Source organism: Apus apus, chromosome 27 (genome assembly GCF_020740795.1).
Source record: "Apus apus isolate bApuApu2 chromosome 27, bApuApu2.pri.cur, whole genome shotgun sequence".
Lineage (NCBI taxonomy): Eukaryota > Metazoa > Chordata > Aves > Apodiformes > Apodidae > Apus > Apus apus.
In genome coordinates this window covers 537,561-552,250 of record NC_067308.1, presented here as the reverse complement: position 1 = coordinate 552,250, position 14,690 = coordinate 537,561, and the positions used below count along the sequence as shown (strand labels likewise).

Here is a 14,690-nt window from a genome sequence, read left to right as displayed (position 1 = left end):
CCCTCACCCGCCGGCCCCGCCCCCGCGCGCGCGCGGCGCTCGCTCCCCTCAGCGCCGCAAGATGGCGGCGGCAGCGCCGGCCCCGCCGCTCCGAACAGCGCCGGGTTCTCGTTAAAATCCAAGGGTTGCGGCTGAAATAAAAGACGAAGGGGGCGGCCGCTGACCCGCGAAGGGCAGCCCTTGTGAAAAAAACACCCTTCAGAGCCGCCCCCTCCCCACAGAGAAGCCTCCGCCGTCCCCCCCCCCCCCCTCCCCGCGCTGACCCTGCCAAGAAGCGTCACGGTGATTTGTTTTAAAAAATACGTCTTTAATGGGTGTTGTGAGGAGAGAGAGGGGAGGGAAGGGCTGGCGGAGGGCGGGGGAGGGGGCTGTGGTGGGGGCAGGGGGCTGTGCAGCCCCCTCACCTCAGTCTGTGGACTCCAGCACGGACTCGCTGAGGGCCAAGTCCCAGTAGTGCTCGGCTCCGTGCTTCTTAAAGTGCTCCCGTGCCATGTTCTCCGTGGGGCACTGCTTAAATTTCATCTCCCCGAAGCTGCGGTCCTTGGCTGTGCCCTGGGAGGGAGAAGCGGGACCTTTTCCAACCCAGCTCCCAAGGAGAGAAAACTCGGAGAGACTTGGAATCGTCGTGAAATGGGATGGAAGGGACCTTCAAAATCATCTGGATCCCACCCCCTGCACGGGCAGGGACACCTCCCAGCAGCCCAGGCTGCTCCAAGCCCCATCCAACCTGCCCTTCAACACTGCCAGGGATGGGGCAGCCACAGCTTCCCTGGGCAACCTGGGCCAGGCTCTCCCCACCCTCACCCTCCACAATTCCCTCCTCATCTCCAACCTCCAGCTCCCTCTCCCAGTTTCCATCCTTCCCCCTCATCCCATCCCTCCCTGCCCTTGTCCCAAGCCCCTCCCCAGCTTTCCTGGAGCCCCTTCAGGCACTGGAAGCTGCTCTAAGCTCTCCCTGGAGCCTTCTCCTCTCCAGGTTGCCATTTTTTCAGGTGCCAACAGCCCCAGGGAGCAGCTTTGACTCCGATCCAAAGCCTCAGAACATCACTTTCCCCTCCCACATCCCCCTGATTCACCCACAACTCACCTCCCAAACCAGAGAGCATTTGTTTGTTTTCTTCACGGCCTCCTCGTCAGACTCATCATCATCTGAAAAATAAAACACAACCAATAAACCCCCTTTTAGCCCCAAAAGCAGGAGCAGCAGAGGGACAACCCCCACCACTGGGGAACACCTCCCTTCCCCCCCCAGGGGTTTCCACACTCACCCTCTCCCTTCGTGTTCGATGTCTGCTCATCCCATTTTATTCGATGAAGCATCAGACGTTTGAATTTCTTCTGTGCTTTGGGGCCTGGGGGAGAAACCCAGACTCAACCATCCCCAAAAATAGTGGTTTGGGTTTCTTTTGGAGGTTCTAAAAAGCACCAGAGCCAAGTGACACCCACAAACTCCCCCCCCTCCTGGGGTGCCACAGCTCTCAGCCACCCTGGGATTTCCTGCTTCCAAACAAGCTCCTCAAGGTCTCCTCAAAATGAATTAGGAGATCACCAAGCAGGAGGAATCCCACCAGCTGGAGAGCTGAGCAGCTCCTCACTCCCCACATCCCCTCAGAGAACATCCAGGATTCATCCCCTTTCCCCTCTCACTGTGGTTTTTCTACCTGGGTTCCACTAAACACCAAACCCCGTTCGAGCTGTCATGTGGGGTATTTCAAAACAGCCTCTTTCATTTCCTTGTCTTTCCATCAACAATTTCCACAGGGATCTTTATATTTTTTTTTGCCTGAGGGAAGTCCAAGGGACCTGAGAAGTCCTCACCTCCTTCTACCACCACCACGTTGACATCTTTGTGTAAAACCACCACCCCTGTCAGGTACAGCTGGCCGGCGTTGGCCTCGATTTTGAATTTTTTGGCTGGATTGCTCAAGTTTCTGACCCTAAGGAGAGGATTAAAAGGAAGAAATCACTTCAAACGTTCAGGGAAAAAAAAACAGAACAACCATCACAGCCCTCAAATGGCTCCACTGGGTCAAGTATTTCCTCCTCGGGAGCTTCACTCACATCTCCAAACAAGTCCTGTTGGGCACGGGGCTTCTCAGAAGGGCCATCCCTTCCCCCTCCCATTCTCATTTCATTTCTATTTTGAAAAATTAATTGATTTCTGGCTATCAATGGTAGATTCCCAGCTATCAGAGCTGCTTCTCCTCATCCCAAACTTCCAAACCCAGCTGAAACACCCCAAACCTGGCAGGTTTTTCAGTGCTGGGCTGGAAGGAGATGAACCAGGGACCAAGTTGACGGTGTTTGGGGCAAAAATCTGCTCCTCCACATCCACATATTTCTATTTCCACAGGGTATTTCCAGGTCTCTTCAGCAGGTGAAGGCTCCCAGCCCTGTGCTCACCTGTACACTGCTATGTGAACTCCTTGGGAAACATCTTCTTTCAGCTTTTTCACCTTTTTGGCTTTTCTCTGCTCTGCCGTCAACTTCCGCGCCGCGTTGGCCTCCTCGTGAGCTCTGGGAGCAGGGGGAGAGGGGCCAGTGAGCAACACCCACCCCGTCCTCTTCCCAAAACACAGAGCAACTTCCCAAATCCCAAACCAGCCCAGATTTCTGCCTGGCTTCAAAGCCCATGGGTTTCTTTAATCCACTCACCAGCCCAATTCCTCCTTGGTTTCATACCTGAAGTCATGGGATGGGTTGGAGGGACCTTCAAGATCATCTAGATCCAACCCCCCTGCATGGGCAGGGACCCCTCCCACCAGCCCAGGCTGCTCCAAGCCCCATCCAACCTGCCCTTCAACACTGCCAGGGATGGGGCAGCCACAGCTTCCCTGGGCAGCCTGGCCCAGGCTCTCCCCACCCTCACACTCCAGAATTGTCTCCTCATCTCCAACCTCCAGCTCCCTCTCCCAGTTTCCATCCCTCCCCCTCATCCCATCCCTCCCTGCCCTTGTCCCAAGCCCCTCCCCAGCTTTCCTGGAGCCCCTTCAGGCACTGGAAGCTGCTCTAAGCTCTCCCTGGAGCCTTCTCCTCTCCAGGTTGAACTGTGATACCATCATCACTCCATCCAGAGCAGGAGGCAGTTAGAACAGGCTACAAGAGCAACTCCCCGTCCTCCTCCTTTGCTCCATCCCCTCATCCTGCAGCACCAGCCCTAAATCCATCCACACCTGACCACCAGAACCCCAAGGACACAACGTGTCACCTACTTCTGCCTCTTTGCCATCTGTGCTCTAACATGAGCTTCCACTTTGGTGGGGTCCTGCACAGCTTCTGTCCCCAGCACTCGCATCAGGTTGGAAATCCTCACTGCAAGGAAAAGCAACACCAGGCTCCTGATCCCTCTGGATCCCACCAAACCAACCATCCATGCAAACCCATGGAAGTTGTGTTCCCAAAGACACAGCCGAGCTGGGGTGAGTCCAGAGCTCCTTTACCTTTGGGCTCTGGTGGTGGCATCAGGCCCAGCCTGACTTTCTCCTGCAGCTCCTTCTGGGCTTCCCTCCGAGTTTGTCGCCGTAATTTTTTCTGCTCTTTCTTGGTTAAATAAACCCCCAAGGTCACTGGGGTGTCACTGTCCACTGGGAAGAGACAAAAACACAACCCTGCTTCAGGACCAGCAAGAGAAACCACCACCTGCAACTCCTTCAGCCACAGGTCTTCTGTTGAGTTACCAAAAACCAGCTCAGATGTTCCCGATTTCGGTTGGTTTGGAAGAGTTTGGAGCTTTTCACATCGTTTCTTCTCCTCACAGGGAGGAGGAGGATGGGGCTGCAGCCTCATCACCCTCTGCTTCACCTCTCTCCCCAAGAATAAGCCCCTCAGGAGTGTTTTCTTTCTAATTTAACAGCAAAGTTGACCCAAACTTGGGCAGTACCTGGTGGGTTGAGCTGCGCCGGGTGCTCCACCAGGTTGGTGATCCCAAAGTACTCGTCTTTCTTGGAGGACGTTCCACCTTTTCTAGAAGGGAGAGACTTGAGAGTCATTGCAAAGCTCCTGGCCTCAATTCATGGAATCTCAGACTGGTTTGAGTTGGAAAGGACCTTCAAGATCATCTAGATCCCACCCCCTGCATGGGCAGGGACACCTCCCACCAGCCCAGGCTGCTCCAAGCCCCATCCAACCTGCCCTTCAACACTGCCAGGGATGGGGCAGCCACAGCTTCCCTGGGCAGCCTGGCCCAGGCTCTCCCCACCCTCATGGTGAAGAATTCCTTCCCAATGTCCAACCCTCAGTCTCCCCTTTTCTTCCAATTCCTGCCTTCCCTTAAAGAGGACAATCCCCCAACCCTTCCCTGGGCCAGCCAAGTGCTCAGGAGACCACGTCCCCATCCAAGTCTCCTCCTGTGGCATCAAGATCCAAAACCTGGAACATCCAGCACTTACAAGTCCAGGCCGTTGGGGATGATGTAGGAATCCCACCACTCGATCTCCGGGATCTCTCCCTCCTTCAGCTCCTTCTTTGGGGTAATCAGAGCCAGTTTGGTGGAGGTGTGGATCCCAGTTTTCCTGGCAGCCTGGGAGATCTCTGCCTGCAGCTTTTCTAGTTGAGCCTGAGAAGACAAGGAGCATGGAAAGGTCATTCCCAAACATCAAAACCTTCAGGAAAAGCACCAGCATCCACCTGCTGCTTTTGTTTCACTTTCTGCCAACAACCTGGAGCAGACTGTAGAAGAAACCACCCAGCACAGGACAGAAAGAGCTTGTGAAGGACCTGATAAACCTGCCAAGAGCACAAAAGAATCTCAGAGGAATCACATCCCTGGGATCTGATGGCTAGTGAAGCTCTTCTCTCCCATTCTCCTCCAAGAAATGGAGTATTTTCCCCAAGATCCCTTTACATCTCCAGCTTCAGCAGAAGGAACATCTGACCAAGCAAAGTTTCATCTTTGGTCACAAATCAACAAGATTTTGACCTTCCCCAAGTGGAGACACCTTGGTTTTCCACACAGATCCATGTTCTGCTTTGGATCCCTGCTCTTCCAACAAGGATGGTGGGGATCAACGTTCAGGTGATTTTACTGCAAAGCTGCTCATTCCAAGGGAACAGATCCCAGGAGGATTGAACCAAACCCTCATTTCTGTGCTCTCAGGTAACATGGGAAGACCCCAAATCTCCAGGTCCCAATAACATTCCCAACAAACTGGGAGAGTTGGGGTGTTGAGCCTGGAGAGAAGAAGGCTCCAGGGAGACCTTAGAGCAGCTTCCAGTGCCTGAAGGGGCTCCAGGAAAGCTGGGGAGGGGCTTGGGACAAGGGCAGGGAGGGATGGGATGAGGGGGAGGGATGGAAACTGGGAGAGGGAGCTGGAGGTTGGAGATGAGGAGGGAATTGTGGAGTGTGAGGGTGGGGAGAGCCTGGGCCAGGTTGCCCAGGGAAGCTGTGGCTGCCCCATCCCTGGGGGTGTTGAAGGGCAGGTTGGATGGGGCTTGGAGCAGCCTGGGCTGCTGGGAGGTGTCCCTGTCCATGCAGGGGGTTGGATCTAGATGCTCTTGAAGGTCCCTCCAACCCAACCATCCCATGAAATACCTTCGTTCTCAACCTCTGGGCAATTTTCTCAAATTTGCCCTTTTCATGGAACTTGAAGGTGCGTTTCTGCCGCTGGGCCGGGGTGATGGAGACCCTGGGGTCAAAGTAAGTGTTGGACTCCATGTCTTCTGAGGGTTTTTCTTTCAGCTGCTGTTTGAACTGCTCTCTCTTCACAGCTCTGATGTTGGCCTTCAGGGTGGGCATCCTGTGGGTCAGCTCAATCTCCTTCCCAGTTGCATCCACAGTTCGACCTTGTTCGTCCAGGATCAGCGGCGTGGGCTTGGTCTGATCCTTCAGCTCCACCTTCCTGGAGGAAAACAAGGAGAGCTTCTGTTAAAAGGTGAGGAATTCCAAGGAAAGAGTCACCAAGTGGTCAGGGTTGGAAGGGACCTCTGGAGATTTTCTAGTCTAACCCCCTGCCAGAGCAGGGGCAACTCCAGTAGATCCCACAGGAACACGGCCAGGTGGGTTTGGGATGTCACCAGAGAAGGAGACTCCACCACCTCTCTGGGCAGCCTGTCCCAGGGCTCTGTCACCCTCACAGCAAAGAAGTTTCTCCTCAAGTTCAGCCTGACCCTCCAAGTTCTTAATTCCATGGAAAGCACCAAACCCACAGCTCCTCCTAACATTAAAACTCTCCAGAAAGGCTTCAAATCTCAGGTGCTGAAGCTGGGAGTCCTACTCAAGGAAGGAGCAACCTCCACTTCATAGAATCAAGGAGTAGTTTGGGTTGGAGGAACCTTAAAGATCATCTAGATGCAACCCCCTGCATGGGCAGGGACACCTCCCAGCAGCCCAGGCTGCTCCAAGCCCCATCCAACCTGCCCTTCAACACCCCCAGGGATGGGGCAGCCACAGCTTCCCTGGGCAACCTGGCCCAGGCTCTCCCCACCCTCACCCTCCACAATTCCCTCCTCATCTCCAACCTCCAGCTCCCTCTCCCAGTTTCCATCCCTCCCCCTCATCCCATCCCTCCCTGCCCTTGTCCCAAGCCCCTCCCCAGCTTTCCTGGAGCCCCTTCAGGCACTGGAAGCTGCTCTAAGCTCTCCCTGGAGCCTTCTCCTCTCCAGGCTCAACACCCCAACTCTCCCAGCCTGGCTCCAGAGCTGCTCCAGCTTTGGATCATCCCCGTGGCGTCCTCTGGACTTTCTCCAACCAATCCCAATCTTTCCCACCCTGGGGGCTCCAGAGTTGATCCCACTGACCCCAGGACACTCACGGGGGGGCAATGCCCATGGCGTGCAGGTTGGCCAGTCCCACCATGTTGGCATTGCCAATGAGCCCTGGTTTCAGGGCCAGCTGGGCCTGGATCCGGGCCTGCAGCTCCGCCGCCTTCCGCGCCTTCTCGATGGCGTCGTTCATGAAGGTGGCAGCCTGGGAGGGCTGGATGGTGTTGCCAATGGGGAGACGTTCTGATTGGGATGAGGAAGAGATTTTGGGCTGTGGACAAAAAGAGGAAGGTGAGTATCTGGGGTGGGGTTGGGTTTTTTTTCTCCTCCCCCCCCCCAGCTCTGACCCGGTTGGTATTGGTGCGTTTTTGTTGTTCGGCGGAACGATCAAGTCCCCTTGGTTGGAGAAGATCTCCAGGATCATCTGGTCCAACCACCAACCCAACCTCACTCTGCCACCTCCACGTGGTGTTTGAACCTCTCCAGGGATGGTAAGTCCAGCCTGTGCCAGGGCCTGACCACCCTTCAGTGGAGAAATTATTCCCAAGACCCAATCATCTACTCAACTAGTTGATCTTCAAGGTCCCTTTCACCCCAATTAATTCCATGATCTAAAGCTCATCCAGTCCCACCCCCTGCATGGGCAGGGACACCTCCCACCAGCCCAGGCTGCTCCAAGCCCCATCCAACCTGCCCTTCAACACTGCCAGGGATGGGGCAGCCACAGCTTCCCTGGGCAACCTGGGCCAGGCTCTCCCCACCCTCACCCTCCACAATTCCCTCCTCATCTCCAACCTCCAGCTCCCTCTCCCAGTTTTCATCCCTGCCCCTCATCCCATCCCTCCCTGCCCTTGTCCCAAGCCCCTCCCCAGCTTTCCTGGAGCCCCTTCAGGCACTGGAAGCTGCTCTAAGCTCTCCCTGGAGCCTTCTCCTCTCCAAGTTGAACACCCCAACTCTCCCAGCCTGCTATGAATGTCACTTCACCCCAGTGACAGTCCCATTACCTGGTCCATCCCATTGAAGGTTCACCCTTCAGCACACACTTAACTATTAACACTAATTAGCAAGTTATTCCTCAGAAGATTCTGATTGGACAGAAGAGGAATATTTCCAGAATGGGACCAAACGAGGCAATGGAATCATCTCCCCAGGGATGTGGTGGATTCCCTAGAATTGGACACTTTAAGATTCACCTGAACCATCTAATCTAGACCAAGAAAGGTTGGAGCAGATGATCCTTGAGGTCCCTTCCAACCTGGATTCCGTGATCCTGTGTGATGTCCCCATTCCAGCCCCCCCTGTCACCACTGGCAGCTGGGACTCCCCAGTTGCTCCCAGCAGTACCTGTGGGGCTGGAGGACTGATGAAACTCAACTGCTTCTTCCTCTCCTCGATCTGCCGCGTGGCTGCCTCCATCATCTGCTTGATCTGGGGGAGGAAAACGGGATGGGGAGTTTTTCCTTCCCTTCCTGAGGGAAAAGAGGCTCCTCAAAGCCCTGTTAGAGCTGGAAATGGAGGAGGGAGAACAGGACTGGGCCCCAGTGCCCTGGAGGGGCAAAGGACTGGGCCCCAGTGCCCTGGAGGGGCAAAGGACTGGGCCCCAGTGCCCTGGAGGGGCAAAGGACTGGGCCCCAGTGCCCTGGAGGGGCAAAGGACTGGGCCCCAGTGCCCTGGAGGGGCAAAGGACTGGGCCCCAGTGCCCTGGAGGGGCAAAGGACTGGGCCCCAGTGCCCTGGAGGGGCAAAGGACTGGATCCAACTCCTCTAATCCACACCTCCCAGCTGCAGAGAAAGGACCAAGCAGCACAGGAGCTCTCTGCCCAGACCATCTATCCCAGTTGATGGGAAGGGAACATCCCAGCTTTCCCCACCCAGAGGCCTCATGTTCTCATCAGCCTCAACACACGCGAAACACCCGCAGGCCCCGGGACAATCCAAAGGGCCTTGGGTTTGGTTCCTCAGGTTGGGATACGACTCAAACCAAATACGAAACCACGTTGGGATTGAAGATCTGAGGCAGGAGCAGCTCTTCTGAGGGGCAGGGCTGGTGGAGCTCAGCTGGACTGACCTGCAGCTTGGTCAGCATCCCGGGGCTCTCCGATGGTGGGCCTGGAATCACCTCTGGCTCATCCTCAACCTCCTCGAAGCGCGGGATGCGCCGCTTCTTGACACCAGAAGATTCCTTGGATACCTCAGAGTCATCACCAAACACATCCTGGAGTGAAAAAAAAAAGAAGGGAGAAAACTGGAGTTAAAACTAAAGGTTTCTCCTCCCAGCCAGTGTTTTAAGAGGAGGAACCACCACCCTGTGGTTCAGAGCGGCCAGGGCGGCACCGGATCTCCCGCTAAGCCCGCGTGAAGCCTCCTGAGAAGCATCCATGATGATCCATGCAAGAGCTTGAAGGACAGGAGACATCCCAAGGAGGCCACCATCCTTCTCTAGGTGGTCAAAGGTGGGTTGTTGGTTTTTTTTGGCACTGAGATTTAAGGCCTTGCTCAGTGGGAGAGAGATGGAAAGAACCTGCTCATGAACTGACGGGGCTAAAACGGTTTCCAACATTCCAACATTTCCACCAGCTTCAGAGGGTTTGGTGGAGGGAGCTGCTCTGCCCTACCCTGTCCTCCCCAAAAAGAGGACCCAGCCCTTGGGAGACACACCAGAGGGCTGTGCTGCCATCCAGAGACCTGGAGAGGATGGAGAGCTGGGCAGAGAGGAACCTCATGAGATGTATCAAGAGCAAATGGAAGGTCCTGCACCTTGGGAGGAACCACCCCATGGATCAGCACAGGTGGAGGTGACCTGGAGAGCAGCTGTGGGGAGAAGGATCCTGGAATTCTGGTGGACATCAAGTTACCAAGGAGCCAGCAATGTGCCCTGGTGGCCAAGAAGGCCAATGGGATCTTGGGATGCATGAGGAAGAGTGTGGCCAGTAGGTCGAGGGCAGTTCATCCTGCCCTTCTACTCTGCCCTGGTGAGGCCACAGCTGGAGAACTGGGACCAGTTCTGGGCTCCCCAGTTCAAGAGGGACAGGGAACAGGTGGAGAGAGTCCAGGGGAAGGGAACAAAGATGATTGAGGGGTTGGAGCACCTCCCTGTGTGGAAAGGCTGGGAGAGCAGGGAATGCTCAGCTGGAGAGGAGAGCTCAGTGGTGGCCATGAATGTCTCCAGGGGGTGTCAGAGGGATGGAGGAGCCAGGAGGATGGAAATCAGGCTCCTTCCAGCAGTTCCCAGTGGCAGCACGAGGGGCAATGGGCACAAACTGGAACATGGGGAAGTTCCATCTGAACATGAGGAGAAACTTCTTTCCTGTGAGGGTGGCAGAGCCCTGGGACAGGCTGCCCAGGGGGTGGTGTCCCCTTCTCTGGAGACATCCCAAACCCACCTGGATGAAACCCTGTGCTCCAGGGGATCCTGCTTTAATGGGAGGGACTGGATGTTCTCCAGAGGCTCCTTCCAACCCTGCCAATTCTGAGCTTCTCAGTGAAAAGGGGCAGGAAAAGAGTCAACCCAAAAGCTTCGGTGGAGCCACAACCACCAGTTTGATCCAGTCAGTGCCTGCTTTTGTTTTTTCTGGGCGGGGGGGGAGGGGGAAAATCCCAAACCACCTGGATTTTTCCATGCAACTGTGTTACTGGAGGAGGGTGTGAGTGTGAGTGTGAGTGTGAGTGTGGGTCTGTGAGTGTGAGTGAAGGTTTTATTGGAAAAGAAAATATACACACCGGTTGGTGAGGGTTTGTTGCAATCCCTTCTTCACTACAAGGACATTCCTCATCCAGACTCAGGTACTTCTTGGAAAACCTACAAGTTCAAGAGAAAGGACTTGCCCATAGTATAAAAAGTGTGGAAAAGGTGATTTTTCTTTTTTTTTTTTTTTTTTTTAAATCAAGTTCTTTAATCAAGCAACGACCCCAGGGGAGTGAACCAGGGAGAGAGGAGGTGGCCGGAGAGGAAAGGGCGGAACGAAGGGTTTTCGAGGCGATCGGTCGCTGGTTGGTAGAAGATTTGGGAATAAAAGGATCAATTCCAGTGGAAAAGCTGCCTTGGGATCATAAGAGAAGTCAGGCTGGGACTGGTCAGCTCATCTCATGTTCCAGCAGGGGAGGATCTTCATGGAGGACCTCCAAGAATGGTCATTCTGGAGAGGAAGGGACTGTTTTGGCAGGCAGGACGTTTGTCCCCACGCCGGGAGCCAAGAGAAGAGGATGATCCTACTCTGCTGCTTCCCAACCTGGTTCTGGGAAAGCTGGGAAGCCCAGGACACCATCAACCACCCATGGGATGCTCCACCAGAGAGGATTCCCCTTCTTCATGCCCAGCCCCATCCCTGCTGCACTCCACCAGCACCAGATCCATCTGCTGCTTCGGCCCCGACCCTCCAGGGCCACCAGGAGGACAAGAAAGCTGGAAGCAGCAACAATCCCAAGTCAAGCTGGGAAGAAAGGAGGGATCCAGCCACACTCCCTGTGCCAGGGGGGGCTGAGGGAATCACTCCACAATCCTGTCACCAACAGGACTGACCATGTCCCCAAATCTCTGCCATCTTCTCAAAAGCAAGAGGGAGGAGCAGAGAGGATCTTCTCCAGCCTCGCTCTCCAACGGCCCCAATGTCTGAGTGGACATGGAAATACTTCCAAGATTGGCAGCAGGAAAGAGGAAGCAGGAGGGTGGGGCACCCAAATCCAACCCTCTCTGGATCAAGAAACTCTTTGTATTTCTTCTCCTTGGGATGGGAACCCTCCTTAAGGCAACCACTCCTTACCCACGGAACATCCCTGGAGGATGGGTCTCCTGGAGGAGACAATTCCTGGCACTTGGATAAAGGCTCAGCCAGAGAGATGAGGGGAAGAAGAAGTTTCTACCAGAGTGGAGGCAACTGGATCCCATGGAGAGATCCAAGCCCTGAGTGGGATGATCTGAGGTCTCCCAGGGGGACTGGAACCCTGGTTGCCATGAAAACCTTGGAAAAAGGAAAAAGAACCTGAGTGGAATGGAGAAGAGCTGCTTGGGAACTGGGAAGGATGGGAAAAGGACAATTCCAGAAGATGGTGAAGTCTTCAAGAGCAGAAAGGAGGAGGAAGAAGGTTTGGAAGCAGATTTCCAGCATTCCAGACATGTTGGGATGGTTAAATCCCTGCTGGAATCAACACTGTGCTGTGCTGGGGGTTGTTGGAAACCATCCTGGGATGATTCCTGAGAGGAAAAGGAAATGGAAACCCAGCAGATGAACCACCCAAGGTGGGAAGAGCTGCCTGAAGAGCCAGACACAGCAAGGAAGAGAGCAATGGGAATTTCTGGGATCACCAACCCCAGGCTCCAAGTGAAAATCCCAAGAGATGGACCCTGTTATTCCATGGGCAAGGAGATGGTGAAGGAAATGAAAAGGCCAAGATTCCACCTCCCAAGGAGAGCACGAAGCTGCATCATCTCCAGGGTGAGAGACCAGGACAATGGCTCCAACACTTGATCATGGAGATGATGTCCAAGAAGGGCAAGGGCAGCATGTGCACCTGGATCAGGACATCCCAAGGACAGGGATGGATGGATGGATGGATGGATGGATGGATGGATGGATGGATGGAAACCAGCCCCGAGGAGAAGGAGCTGGGGGGGATGGTGGAGGAGAAGCTCAACATGGGCTGGAGCCCAGAAACCCCCCCTGGCCTGGGCTGTGTCACCAGCAGCGTGGGCAGCAGGGCCAGGGAGGGGATTGTCCCCTCTGCTCTGCTCTGGGGAGACCCCCTGGAGAACTGGGACCAGTTCAGGAAGGACATGGAGCTGGTGGAGAGAGGCCAGAGGAGGCCCCGGAGATGCTGGGAGGGCTGGAGCAGCTCTGGAGCCAGGCTGGGAGAGTTGGGGTGTTGAGCCTGGAGAGGAGAAGGCTCCAGGGAGAGCTTAGAGCAGCTTTCAGTGCCTGAAGGGGCTCCAGGAAAGCTGGGGAGGGGCTTGGGACAAGGGCAGGGAGGGATGGGATGAGGGGGAGGGATGGAAACTGGGAGAGGGAGCTGGAGGTTGGAGATGAGGAGGGAATTGTGGAGTGTGAGGGTGGGGAGAGCCTGGGCCAGGTTGCCCAGGGAAGCTGTGGCTGCCCCATCCCTGGCAGTGTTGAAGGGCAGGTTGGATGGGGCTTGGAGCAGCCTGGGCTGCTGGGAGGTGTCCCTGCCCATGCAGGGGTGGGACTGGATGAGCTTGAAGGTCCCTCCAACCCAAACCATTCCATAATTCCATGATTCTATGAAAAGTCTTTTCTCTTGAACGTTCAGAATGTACCTCTCTGGAAGAGGAAAGTGTGGCAGAACATCAGAAGCTGCCTCCAGGGCCACTAACCACAGAAAAAGCCAATTCATTAATCAACCAAATTAATGAATAATCACCTTTAGCTCTCGTTTCCGGTTCCGGTCGCTGTTGGATTTGGAATGGCGAGAACTTCGTCCTTCCTCCACTGCCTCAAAGAGCTTGTCCACAAAACGGAGGGTGGAATCATCCAGGAAGGGTTTGAGATGGTCTGGGAAAGAGGGAGAGTTGGATCAGGTGGGAATTCAAGCCCTGGGAGAACTGGGAACAGCTGGGTTTGACCCCCCAACAAGAGCTGGGTCCGGAGATCCCGACGGATCCCGCTGCCGGGAGCTGGACTCCAAGGATTAAGGGAACCCAGTCCCTGACTAGGCCAAAAATCAGGGCTCAAATGGTCAAACCTCCACATTCTTGAGTTAAATTCTCCTTTTTCATTAGAAAAAGTTCATCTGACCTCCTTTTTGTAGCATAATTTCTAGGTAACATCTGGTTTTTCCGCAGCACGTTCCCGGAGTTCCCATCGTTTCCCACCTGGACCCACCTCCTCAAGGCCAGGGCAGAATCACCCCCCAGTTTGGCCAAATTTGGGGGTTTTGAGGTGATTTTCTAAGCCCACCTCAACCCTGACCAGGTGTCACTCCTGCAGGAGGGCTCTGACCCCCCAGCACCCAAACCACAAGCTCAAACTTGATTCAAGTTGAACCCAACCAAGTTGTTTCAACCACAGGTTCATTCAACCCAATCATTGTTTCTTGAAACCCAATTAATTGTTGCAACCCAATTAATTGGTTAAAGCCAATTGAAGCCCAACGTGGGGCCATTCCAAGGCTCCCTGGAGCTCTGAGCACCCCAGGATCTACCAGCTGCTTTCTTCTCATCCCTGTCCTTCCCCACACAGCCCAGCTCTGTGTCCATCCTCCTGGAATGGTTGAAACCCAACTTCTTCAAGCCCAACTTCCAAGACCCACAACTCCAAGGCCCCACCACAACCTCCAAGGCCCAACATGAGGCCATCTCAAGGCTCTTTGGGGCTCTGGGCACCCCAGAATCTACCAGCTGCTTTCTTCTCATCCCTATCCTTCCCCACACAGCCCAGCTCTGTGCCCATCCTCCTGGAATGGTCGAAACCCAACTTCCAAGCCCCACAACTCCAAGTCCCACCACTCCAAGCCCCAACCACAACTCCAAGCCCCAACCACAACTCCAAGGCCCCACCACAACTCCAAGGCCCAACATGAGGCCATCTCAAGGCTCTCTGGGGCTCTGGGCACCCCGGGATGTACCAGCTGCTTTCTTTTTATCCATGCCCTTCCCCACGCAGTTCAGCGCCGCCGTCACCACCGTGGGCTCCGAGAACCCCAGGACTCTCTTCACTGTCTTCTCGATCCATGGCTTGAGCTCGTCCAGCTCCCTCTTGGAAAGGGCCATCTTGGGCAGGAGGACCTGGAGGTGGTGCCAGTGGGACCTGGAGGGGCAGCAAAGAAGAAAGATGAGGAAAAAACCACGAAGGAGTCCAAAAAAACCCAACACCCCAGCGGCGCCGCCTTTCCCGACTCCGCGGGGAGGCCCGAGTGGTGGGAACTCTTGGATTGGGCTTTTCCTCCTGATGTTGAAGATCTAGGGCCAAAACTGGATGAGCCACGGGGGGAGGGAAAAGGGGGGAGGGAAAAGGGGGGGAGGGAAAAGGAGGGGAGGGAAAA

The 14,690-nt window shown here is 55.1% G+C and overlaps 1 protein-coding gene across 4 annotated transcripts; it reads right to left on the bottom strand.

The window, feature by feature from the left end:
* Positions 1 to 286: 286 nt before the first annotated feature.
* PRPF3 (pre-mRNA processing factor 3) lies at positions 287 to 14,450 on the bottom strand. Of its 4 annotated transcripts, none has more exons than XM_051641009.1 (15): positions 14,274 to 14,450; positions 13,071 to 13,201; positions 8,767 to 8,913; positions 8,044 to 8,127; positions 6,750 to 6,970; positions 5,531 to 5,837; positions 4,389 to 4,555; positions 3,881 to 3,963; positions 3,441 to 3,584; positions 3,213 to 3,312; positions 2,404 to 2,517; positions 1,819 to 1,937; positions 1,269 to 1,352; positions 1,088 to 1,149; positions 287 to 552 (listed from the first exon to the last, which is right to left on the bottom strand). In XM_051641009.1, exons 1-15 carry the CDS (start codon positions 14,416 to 14,418, stop codon positions 406 to 408), a joined length of 2,055 nt encoding a protein of 684 aa, XP_051496969.1. In that variant the 5' UTR covers positions 14,419 to 14,450; the 3' UTR covers positions 287 to 405. The 4 variants fall into 4 exon arrangements, with proteins under 4 accessions (XP_051496969.1, XP_051496971.1, XP_051496972.1 ...); XM_051641011.1 differs by lacking the exon at positions 14,274 to 14,450 and adding an exon at positions 14,044 to 14,050; XM_051641012.1 differs by lacking the exon at positions 14,274 to 14,450 and adding an exon at positions 13,851 to 13,857.
* Positions 14,451 to 14,690: the final 240 nt, after the last annotated feature.